The 12,294-nt window shown below is 42.1% G+C and overlaps 1 protein-coding gene across 2 annotated transcripts in view; it reads right to left on the bottom strand.

The window, feature by feature from the left end:
• Nucleotides 1-566: 566 nt before the first annotated feature.
• The window catches only part of LIPC (lipase C, hepatic type), a 173,741-nt gene continuing 162,013 nt past the window's right edge, over nt 567-12,294 (bottom strand). For both annotated transcript variants that reach the window (XM_029236866.1, XM_029236867.1), the window contains 3 exons: nt 7,814-7,931; nt 6,007-6,225; nt 567-1,309 (listed from right to left, as the gene is read on the bottom strand). In XM_029236866.1, the coding sequence (XP_029092699.1) occupies nt 1,198-1,309; nt 6,007-6,225; nt 7,814-7,931 (449 nt within the window). In that variant the 3' untranslated portion in view covers nt 567-1,197. The remainder of the gene's footprint in view (nt 1,310-6,006; nt 6,226-7,813; nt 7,932-12,294) is intronic.

Below are 12,294 nucleotides of genomic sequence, written 5' to 3'. Positions count from 1 at the left end.
ATGGGAAACAGTGTTCATTTTAATATCTGTAATTTCTAGACACACACACACACACAATACCTAAAAGGGCGGTCAGGTGCTTTTGTAGTCAAGATTAGTATGCAGGACACAGTACAGCCTTGACCCAGCTGTCCTTCTTCCCCCGTATCCTTTAGTTTCGCGGGTCTTTCCAAGGGAAATAAAAGTGAATCATGCAAGATCCTCTTAAATTGATTTCATCAGAGGCAGGTATGTCTTCAGGACTTTGGTTTCCAGGGGCCCTGCTCTGGTGAAGAGCATATGAATTATGAGCTGTATAGAGCTGAGGCTATGCCAGTGTCGGGTGAGGTTGTTGAATGTGTATAGTGTGCTCCTCCTCTCTGAATTACTTGACACACAGATCCAAGGGATTTACATCCAAGGGATGTATCTCATATTTCCTTCACATGCTCTGTGATGGAGTTTGCTGGTCAAAACATCATTAATTTGTTTATTGGTCCCTTTGAGATTTGGTATCTAAGTCTTTGAGATATTCCAAGTTTTCCATTAGCTTTTGTGGCAAGCATTAGTAAAAGAGGAAAATTGTACTTCAGTAGTAATTTAATCATTAAAACGACCAACTCTTCAGCTTTCATGGTTATCATCAGTAGTTTTAGGAGAATTCTACTACAATTGGTTTGGTTCAGTGAAATAACTGTATGATTCGTACGATGGTAACTTTTAGTTTAAGTAGAATTTTTCTTCTTTTGGTGAGCTGAATGGTCTTAAAAGGTGTGTACTTTGGGACACACAACTGTGATTAATCGGAATTTCACTTTATGGAAATGTTAGTTATATAATAAAAAAGTATCTTTCCAGCATGCTTCAAAAAACTGAACAGAACAAACTAGCAAGGAAATATGGGAAATTTGACTTAATTGTAAAAGACATTTTAAATTAGAACAACGGATCTAAAATGGCTCTTACATTTGTACTTATTTGCATATATTACCATTCAGTCAGACATAAAATTGGGAAATTTTTGGTTACACTAATATTTGAACATAGTTACATCACATAGTTTTAAAAAGGTGAGTTTATAACAGTGAAATGTGCTACCCTTTAAATCTATTAAAGCTTTATACAAGTTTCTTTATATAACTTTGGTTTTCAAACGAGGCGACAATTCCAGATAAGGAATAAAATCATTTATTCTTCACACTGGGTCTTCATTAAAGCTCATCTGATCTTTCGCTTCAATTTTTTAGAGTTTGATTCACATCTCACAAAGGTTTTCTCCTGGGTTGGGTGAAGCTGTAGATCGTTCATGTTTTCTGAGCAAAATGTCATTCTGCATAGAAAACATCAAGCAAACATAGCACTAAATTTTGGATGGAGCTTATTGAAGTGTTTCATCCTTTGTCAAATACCCAATTTGACATGCTATTGAGTAACACATGCTATTTAAAAAAAAAAATTAGATCCTTATGACTGCAAATATTGTCATAACTTCAGAGAAAAACAATGCCCAGGTCAGTGAAAGCAATCAGTGTAAGGCTTCCCGGAGCTCTGTGTGCTGTGATTTCAGTTCTGTAAGAACTGAAAGTCCTTGGGGCAGCCCTGCTTTGTTCTCCTTTATACAGCTCATCAAAGGTTTGAGGGTAACAATGGTTTCTTTCACTACATTACCCTGTCTCCAAGGCAAACATTAGCACTTTCTTCAACTGTTCCTCACAGGCAGGCTCCGTGCCCAGCCTTCCTTTTTTGGACACACTCCAGCTTGTCAATGCCCTTCTTAACGGTCCCTGGGTGTGAGGCCGTTGTCATCAGCATCCGCCTGGCTCAGCCCTATAAGCCCCACCCTTTCCTCTCATCTGGTCCTCCGGCCACAGAGGATATCACTAAGTGCTTTGGGTCTCTCTTGGAGACCAACGGCTGACAACTTGGACCACTGGTTTGGCCTGAGATGCTATTTTGTGTTACTAACTTCAATTGCATCTATCTGAAAAAAAAAAAAAAAAAAGGAGTAGTCACAGAGAATTGTAGTTTGTAGCTTTTTTTTTTTTTTGAATTGCATCTAAGGTCAAGTCTTTACTAAATCAAACTTTTAAAATTAAAAATTATTGTGAGTGATTATGAATGCATTCTTAAAAAATTCAGACAGTAAAGAAATATATGAGGTTGAATATTAAAGACCCTCTTCTCCATCACCTTTTACTAATATCACTCCCCTCCCTGCTTTCATGATTTGCTTTCTGTCTTTCTGGACCTCTTTCTATGTATTTACACATATACGGATGTTCACATACAAACATTACATTTGTTGTATTTTTCTGAAAAATTTTCTTGTCATCAAATAATGTACTTGGAGAACTGTGCACATCAGTACATACAAATCTATTTCATTCTCGGCTGGACCTAGAGATTATCATACTAAGTGAAGTAAGTCAGACAGAGAAAGGCAAATATCATATGGTGTCACTTATGTGTGATCTAAAAAAAAGTGATACGAATAAACTTATTTACAAGACAGAAAGAGACTCACAGACATAGAAAACAAACTTATGGTTACCAAGGGGAGACGTTGGGGGAGGGATAAATTGGGAATTTGCAGTTAACAGATACATACTACTATCTATAAAGTAGATAAACAGCAAGGACATACTGTATAGCACAGAGAACTATATTCAATACCTTGTAATAACCTGTAATGGAAAATAATCTGAAAAAGAATATATATATACTGAATCACTTTGCTGTACACCTGAAACACTATAAATCAACTATATTTCAAAAAAATCGATTTCAGTCTTTTTCACCTGCTGCATAACTTTCCTGTGTATGGATGTATCACAATGCATTTAGCCATTTTCCTACTAATGGAGATTGGGATTTTTCCCCAATGGTTTAGTATTTACAAATAGTACTGCAACAGACATTTTTGTACATAGATATCCTTTGTGGATATTTTGAGTATTTCTCCGGGATAGGCACCTAGCATAAAATTCTGGGTCAAGATTATGCATATGTCAAATTTTGATAATATACATTCCATGAGACCAAGGGCTTTGTCCACTCTGTTCACTGCTGTATACACAGCAGTGTCTAGCATAAGATATGTGCTCACTAAATGTTAGTTGTTGAGTGAAATTCCCCTACAGAAGCTCTGTAATTTGTACTCCCACGAATAATGTATGAAAATGCCCATCTCTCCACACCTTTACCAGCTCTGGATGTTATCTGTCTTTGAATTCCTGCCAAACTAGTGGGTGACCAGTGATAATTTCACTGATTTTTGTTTTGCATTTATATGATTACTGTGGCAATCAAACATCCCATTTTGTTTAGCCAGTCACTTTTCACTTCTTGCTACAGGACCAATATTCCCTGCTCTGCTCTTCACCCCACAACAATCCTTCTCATCCCTGACTTTGTGCTTTGGGGGAAGAAAATCACCTCTCATTGAATTCCTTCCGTGGAGGCACAGAGCAAGTTATTTAACCTTTTTTTTTTTTTTTTTTTTTTTTTCTTGTAGTTAGCAAAGAGATTGAGAGTGAGGTTTAATACCTGCATCCCAGCTCTGGGATTTCAGATGGTAGAAGGTGCTCAAAAATTGGTAGTTATTAGTCTCATGAGATACATATTGTAATTCCTATTTGTTACTAGAGAACTGAGTCTCAGAGAGGTGCAGCTATTGTCTGAGCCTCCATAGGTGGAAGCAGTGAAATCAAAATTTGACTTTGGGACTAGCTGATGCAGAAGTCATTGGATTCTGCCTACATATGGTTTGCTCACTGCCTGTCTCTCCAGGAATGCCTCTTGGCCTCTCCAAAGCCTGTTGCAGCACTGACCGAACAGCACCAACCTGAACTGATGTCTTTCTTCTTAGACTTCCTATAGACCATGCAGTACTAGACTCTTACTGTTCAAAGTGCAATCCATGGACCAGCAGCATCAGAAGCACCTGGGAGCTTGTTAGAAATGTAGAATCCCAGGCTCCATCTCTACCTACCAAAGCAGAACCTACATTTTAACATGATTCCCAGATGATTTGTGTGCATATTAAAGTTTGAGAAGCCCTGGGATGGAGCATATCATTAGTAAAATTAACGCATCTTGTTTTCCTAATTAGGTCCTTGAGTTTCTTTCTGCCAAAAACTACAACTCAGATTTTTTTGGTACCCCCCCCCACCCCCGCCGATGGTGTTGGGTACTGCAAAGACCCATAGGGCTCACTGAGTTAAAAACTTAAAAAACTATAGGTCCCAGACTCCCTCCCCCTTTTTCATGATGTCCCTCCTGCAGCCGTGAGGAAAGGTGTGATGTACGTATATATTAACTTCCAGCTCTGCAACTCTGCTAGATTAGACCAGAGAAAGTAAGATTAATGGAACCAAGACTAATGGTGGGGAGGAGCTGTTGGAAGCTGTGCTCTGACAACAAACGGGTAATGAGTCAAACAAACCAAGTCAGATCTGGGCTCAGACAGTTATGAGCAATGTCCCTAAGCTGTGTAACTCCTGTGAGCCTCAGATTGGTAATCTGCACAGCAATACTACCCATTTCAGAGGGTCACTGGGACGCTTCCGTGAGATGAATGCTCTAGGGCACCTCATTCAAGCCCATGGTGCAGCAGGAGCTCTGTAAGCACCACTCCTCTCCCTCTCCTCTTTCCTTCTTCAGAGCCACGTGGGAAGCACCAGGGGAGAAGGTAGTGCTGTGTTTTATACTACCTTTCACGTCAAGTCACCTAGAATTGCCATGGTAAGCAACCACTAAGACTGAGGAATTACTCTCCAGCTGAGAGAATCTGGGGACGGGTGGTGCTCAGTTGAGCTCTTCTAAAGGGCCAAAAAGTCATGCAAGAATAGCTAAGTGTATAAGAGGAGAGAAGCAGTTTAATTTTCTCAAATTGATCATGTGGAGAAATCTGTTGGTAGGCTGCAGAGTATGCTCTTAGTAATTGCCAGGATTTTGTATCCCAGGGAGATAAAAACTCAGAGTGTGGTTGTGTAAGGGACTCAGGGGGCATAAAACAGCCACAGGCCACTCCTAGCAGTGAGACCTGAGGGGTGAGGGAAGAGAGTAGTTCAGAGGTGAGAGGCATGCTGTTCTCCAACTCTGCTGACAGCAAGCCAAAGAGAGCAATAGGCTGGCCAACAAAGGGCAGTAGGAGAGGAGAGACAAGTTTCCTAAATACAGTGGGGAGAAGACAGGAAAAGGTCTGGGGAAGGACAGGATTCTCCTTTCATGGGGAACTGCAGAACCACAGAAAAGCACGTTTGCCATAGTAAAATACATTGGGCATTCTTTTGCTCTGCTGAGAGGACTGAAGGAGCAGCTGGACACCCTTTCTTTCCTTCACTCCCTGCCCCCAACCCAGCCCCTCCTGTCCCTAGAGACTTTGGGCTGAGGGAGATGTTCAGTCACACAGAGCTGCACCTCCTGAGGGTAATCCACTGGTCCACATCAGAATTTCTTAGGGCTCCAAATGTGTGGTCCTTCACAGACCACAGCCAATCAGAAGCTTTTCAGGTGGGTATTCAGGTGGAATTCTGCATAGTCAATAAGTTCCCTAGTGATCCCTTGGCATTCTTAGATTTGAAAGGTGCCACCACAGTGTGAGATTTTGAGATTGTGATTTGTTAAAGGCATTTCTCTGGGTAAACAACAAAGAAGAAATGTCACATCTAGGTCCTTGCCATTCAAAGTGTGGTCCTTGGACCAGCAGCATTGACATCACCTGGTGAAATTTGAAAAGCACCGGGCTAGTGAGTTGTCCTCAAACTCTGGAGGCAGGTGGCTATTAACTGTGGGCAGAGGGAAGAGTCTAGACTAGAAATCAGAAGACCTAGGTGCAAATCCTGGTCCTTCCACCTATGGCTTTGTGAACTCAGGATGGTCATTTCATCTTTCTGAGCATCTACATGCCATCGTTAGGAGATAATAATGCCCACTTCATAAGATAAATGCAAAGAGTAAACTGTAACAGTGCTGACATAGGTAGATGCTTAACAGATGTTAGGAGGAGGTTGAAACAGCACTCACCTTTGCTGTGTCTCTCCCGCTTTGACTCTGATGCTCTTCAGAACAAGGCCCGAGTGAAGGGACTCTCTTCTCCAGGGGATGATGGTTTGGACCGTGTTCCAGACATTGGACCACACCATACTGTTTTCCCACTTGAACTTGATCATGATCGGCTCACCAATATCCAAATCCAATGTGATAAGAAAGGAATAGGTTTTATTACTAGTAATTCCTTTGTTCCTTGAAGATGCAAAGGAAACCAGACACAGTCAGTTGATTTTTAACAGCAAAGTGATGCTTAGGCACATTCAGGATATGTTAGGTTTGCCTGAATGATTTGGGATGGTCTTTTCTGCTGCATTTCCCAAACTGGTATTGGACAGACTATTAATAGAGATAGCAATAGGTGTGCCAGGATAAAAAGGGTTTTCCTAGACCAATAACATTTGGAAAACCATCTTATTTTCTGTGTTAGCATATTAAAAACGCCCTAAGAGTTCTACGGTAATGAGTCTAGTTAGCTTTGTTTAGCTCAGGCTTCCTAGTTTCCAGATTAACAAGTCGGGAAAACTGCCCTGACGAGGGCAGGGGCTTTGGCAATGCTCTCTGGGCAATACCGCTCTCTGTAGGTTTGATCAACATATTAGAGCCACACGACAGTCTTCTCTCCAGATCGATGCCTTTTTCCTCCCCACATAAATAGAAACTTCTGTTAAAACAACAAGTATAGCAGTAATAGAAAACCACATATAAAAAGGATGCACCAGTTTGGAGCAAGATTTAAATGCAGATCCTTAGGTACCATTATCAGCTTTACTCACTAATCTCCAAGACATTAAAATGTCCCAACATTGACAGAACTGCCAGATGCCCTTTCCACTACTTAGAACAATCTCCCGGGGAGAGATTTGGGCCAGCGCAGAGTTAACACTGGATTTAGGGTGAGACAGGTGGCTGGAGGATTCCCTTGCTTGGCTCATCGTAGCTCCTCCTGTAGTATGTTGTAAAGCATCGTTTAGGAATCCACCCACCCCACTAGGCTGGGAGCATCCTAAGTTTAGAGTCACCTCTACCTCTAGTGCTGAGCACCAACACATCCTTGCTGAGCGACTGAATCAGTGTGATGATCAGAGGTTCAAAGCTGGGGGCAATTCTCAGGAAGCTGAGGACTGTCCCTGGAGTGGGTGAAAGCTAGTGTCACTTCCCAAGGAGAGCCCAGGCTGAGGGTCAAGATGCTGAGAAAAAGCAGCCAGCAGGCCTTTTCTGGCCAGTGAAGGTGCGGAGCCTCTGCAGGAGACGTTGAGGGCACTGCCCATGTTGTGAGCAGGTGTGCAGCCGGGCAAAGGACAGATGGGGAGGGCTGGCAGTGCAGGCTGACTGAATGGAAAATTTGTGCCACGTTGAATGATACCAGTGTTATTTCTGGGTTATGTTTTTCAGAACTCACTGGAAAGGCGCTCAGGGCCTTCCTGGGGACACCTGCTCCAGCCATCACCACTCCTCCCTGCTTGGATCTACTTCCTGTACTGCAGACATGGACGGCCACCTCTGGCTTCCCTCTCCATTCCAGTCCCTGTCGCACTGGGCCCATCACAAACACAGGTAGCAGCAACATAAAGTAATCGTTGGGACTGGGTGAGGCTGCGGAGGGACGACGAGGTGCTGAGTGTGAGTGGATGTCCCATCTGACAGGGTATTTGGGGCAGTCATAATGGGCTGAGAAAAGTACGTTGTGTCTGGCCTGACCCTTGAAAAGCAGGGTCCATCCAGACCCTATGAGAAAATTAAGCCTCTCATCACCACGGACGGGGCTGTACCTCATACTCACAGAGTGATGGGGATTTTCTGCATTTCCTCTTTTGTTCCGAGGAGTGACATGGCAAAAGTTGGTTCTACTGGTTTCTCAATTTCGTTGCTGAACTGAATCTTCAACTGGTAATGATAAACTAGAGGGGAATAGGATGGAGAGGGAGAGAGAAAGATAATTTAAGCAGAAAATTTTAAAATAAAAAATGTCGTATTTTTAAAATTTAAAAAGCAGAGGGAAGAGTATGGATGAATAGATACCCCCCCCTTTTTTTTTCTGGGTGGTAGAACTATGAATGCTTTTTATTTTCCTCTTTTTCCTTCTCTGAATTTCCTAAATGTCTAAGAGGACTTCTGTTTGTATTGGGTTGGCCAAAAAGTTCGTTCTGGTAGTGAATACGTTGTTCAATAAAGTTCTTGGTGAAAATGAAAAAAGTGTCTTTTATTTTTACTTAAAACTGAATGAACTTTTTGGCCAACGCAATAATATAATAAATATTATCCAACAAAAGAAGGCAGAATAGGAGTACAATATATTTGGCATTCTCGTCAATTTCCAGATGAATTCTGTTGGGCTATTCCATGTATTTGGCAAGGGTCCCCTTTCACAAATCAAAGGATATATGCCTTTTAGGCAGCTGACAAAAGCAAGAGAACACACTGTCATTTTTACTTTTGCCTCTGTTTGATGGCGTCAGTTTTGGGGTGAGACAGAGCTCCAGCTAAGAAATATGCCCTAATGACCACACCTTTGTGTTGTGGGGCAGTTCCTGGGAACTAGCTCTGTGGGGTTCAACAAGCACATTTTCCAATGGAAATAAGACAACTAGTTCTAGTTCCTGGGCCTAAAATTTTTCTATCTTATCAAGTATCCAGAATGTCCTTCTACTGGGTTGTTTGGAAGAGGGAAATTTATTCTTCTTTACCCAAATACAGTCTATATTTAATTAATAAAAGCAAACTGCTTACTATAGGACAGGTGTTGTTAAACACTTTACATTGCATCGTCTCATTTACTTATCATAACTACCTATAAGGAGGGTCACATAGCAGCCTGTGCTCTTGGCCTGGACCCATCGCCTTGATTAGCTTGCATTGTTACACCAACCAGCTGTGGAGCTGTTTTCAAAATTACCCCACCTCATTCCCACATGACTGATGGCTGCTTAGACTTCTTTTTCCTGCTGTCTCCATTTTCTCTAAGTACTTGTAGCACTTGAGCTCCAAGACTGCAAACAGGTTTAATATGGCACGTCAACTTGATTGGTAGGACTGCCTGGGGCCCCACGTTGAGATGGGCTCTGAGACCATGTCTAGGCTTTTGGGAGGATTGGTGTCTGCCTTGGGAGAAGGATAGGGGATATACGATATACTTGTTGTGTATTTGCTTTTCCTGTTCTAGATAATGATTAACCCACTAATCCTGATACAGTGCTTGCACATAGTAGGTGCTTAATAAACATTTGTGGGATGAAGAACTGACATTTTGCTTGGGAGTATCAGAATGTGCATGAATATTTAGCAAGATGGAAATCACCTCTGAGAATTCAAGATCTGAGTTTCAAGCTTTGTTGTAGAATGCCTCCTGGAAAGGATAGATTATGGAACTAGCCACTTGATTATCCATTCCATGCACCCAACCTGTGGAAATTCACCATCCTCATGAATCAATCTACTTACTCCCAAATGATGCATTTCCGCTGGAGGTTGGTGGCTACACACAAACCTGGTAGCAGCTGTGGCTAATGGTGTGTTGCCAACATCTCAGCTGCAGGACCTGGTGTGCCTGTAATTGCTGGGTTTCTGGGTTATTTACACAACCCTACCCTTTGGCATAAACCAATTTTCCCGTTTGGGTTTTGCAGTGGATTGCCTGCAGTGGATTGCCTCCAGTGCCCTGAATAATAGGTGCTCGAATCCTCCAGCCTGGAATACAGTAGTTTGATGTCCTCAAGATTGTGAGGCTTTGGGTGAGAAGTAAGAGAAGGGCTATGGGCCCAAGTCCCAGGAAGGGTCCCTAAACCCTTGGGTGGCAGCGGTGGAGGCAGGGACTCTGGCCTATCATCCCAGAAGCCTCTGGAGAGATCTTATACTATTTGGGGTCTGTCTAGGGAACTCTGTAACAGGTGAACAGTGTTATAAGTTGAACTGAGGCAAAAAGGAAAGATACAGGCCGTAGGCACTGGGGATGGGGTGTGGACAGGATGACGTGAGAGAACTGGCCTTGGGTTAACCCCCAAACAAGCAGGCAGGGCATCTCCCAGAGTATGCAAGGAACACTCATAGCAACCAGTTTAATATGTAGTAACTGAAAATCTACTGATACCCAGCCCAGTGCCGAAAGCCGTTGGGGATAGATGAGTAAAAGAATGTAATTAGCGGTATGCATGGTAATAACATAGGCTAACATTTATTTTGTTTACCTGTGCCAGGCACTTTGTATTTATTATCTCATTTAATCCTTACAACAGCTGGTACTATTATTTCATTTTAGAGAAGAGGAAACTGAAGCACAGAAAGGTTAAGCAACTTTTCCAGTATCACACAGCTAGTAAGTAGCATAACTGGGACGTAAGTCCAGGCCACCTGGCTCCAGAACTTGAAGTTTTAAATGTTTATGGCCAGGACCAATAGCTTTATATACTAAGGAAAAAGTCGAAGTGCGGAAAGAGATTAAAGTTCAAAAATGTCATAACAGAATTATTTAATTAAAAATAAATAAAAAACACCCTAAATATTCACCAATAGAGGAATGACTATGGACTAATAATGACAATTATGATAATTACCATTTAGCTCTCTATTATGTCCCAGATACTGAACTACTGTTTCTCAAAATTATCTTATTTCTTTTACTACAACTTTGTAAGATGCCTATTTTAACCTCCCTTTGCGTCATTTTACAAATGAAGAAGCTGCAGCTCAGGAAATTTAAGTAACTTGTCCATTGTCATGCAGCTAAGAACTGGTGAAGCTGCAATTAGATGTTAGTCTGCTGACTCTGAGTTCATGTTCCCAACCATGTGATTTACTCTTATGAAGTGATTAAAAGATATTTTTGGAATGGTTTCAATGCTTATGAAAAAGTGGGAAAAAAAACCCAAACAACCATCAGGATACAAATTGTACATCTAACATGAGAATAATTCTAATAAAACAGCATGCAGAGTAGGAGGGAGATTCACAGAAGTATTAAGTGACTGTCTCTGGAGAGGGGAGAGAGGTAATTTTTATTCTCTTCTTTATGCTTTTCTGCAAGTTCCACATTTTCTACAATAAGCATGTATTCTAATTAGACTCTTATTGGAAAAAGAAAAGTTTTTAAAAGTATTAAGAAAGGAAACAGCACTAGAAGCTGTGGTCCTGGCCTTAGAGGAGCTTGCAGCTGGGAAGCAGAGCTGTGACCCTTGTCACCTTCTGTCTAGTCTCACGGGCATCCATGTCCATGGATCTTATCTCCCTGAGGGCAGCCTTAGGGTCATATTAACGCTTGTATCTCCACAAGTCACGGCACACATCAGGCATCTAAGGAGTGCTTCTGAGGCTTTTTGTGTGAAAACAAGGCAGGACAAAGTTGCCTTAAAGAGCCTAATTGTGAATAGGAATAATTAAAAAATTGCTTTCATTTGTTGAGATACTACTATGCATCAGGCTACATACGAAGTGCTTTACAGACATTACTTTTGTCCTCGTAACAAGACAAAATAAAGATAACATGTGGTGAGACTCCATTTTCTACACCTACCCCTACTATCCCCATCCAGCTCTGAACCCCAGGAAGTGACCCCACGGCCTCATCTCCTGGCTGCCTTGCAGGATGGTTTCTGGTTGTAACTGACACACTGGGGAGGCACCAGCAGGAGATCAGGGCACAGAAGAGAGAGGTCAAGGTGTTTTTTTCTCTGCTCCCTCCTGCTTTGAAGACTGACTGCAGAGGAACTGTGCTCCATGATGAGCTGCTATGAGCAGCCTCTCCTCCACAGCTCCCGTTCTCTTGGGCTGTTCCTTCTCCCAGAGGCTGGTTGTTAGATCTGGGGTGCATCAACAGCCCATGTTGCTTTCCTTAATATCACCCACCCTCTCTAAGGAGTCCTGCCTGCTCTCTTTAGTTGATCCAGGTGAGTGGAGTCCTGTTTTCTGCTGAGACCTAAACTGATAGGGTGTCAGTGATCCTGGTAAATTACAGATAAGGAAGCAGAGATTTGGAGAGGGGTGCAAGGTGACCCAGATAGTTAGAAGTGGAGAAGACTTTTTTTTTTTAACATCTTTATTGGAGTATAATTGCTTTACAATGGTGTGTTAGTTTCTGCTGTATAACAAAGTGAATCAGCTATACGTATACATATATCCCCATATCCCCTCCCTCTTGCGTCTCCCTCCCACCCTCCCTATCCCACCCCTCTAGGTGGTCACAAAGCACCGAGCTGATCTCCCTGTGCTATGCGGCTGCTTCCCACTAGCTATCTATTTTACATTTAGTATGTATATATATCAATGCTACTC

The sequence above is a fragment of the Monodon monoceros genome, unplaced genomic scaffold (assembly GCF_005190385.1).
Source record: "Monodon monoceros isolate NGI ecotype Baffin Bay Population unplaced genomic scaffold, NGI_Narwhal_1 Super_Scaffold_21, whole genome shotgun sequence".
In the NCBI taxonomy this organism is placed as follows: domain Eukaryota; kingdom Metazoa; phylum Chordata; class Mammalia; order Artiodactyla; family Monodontidae; genus Monodon; species Monodon monoceros.
Note: the sequence above shows the minus strand (reverse complement) of the source record. Positions and strands in the feature narration are given on the sequence as shown.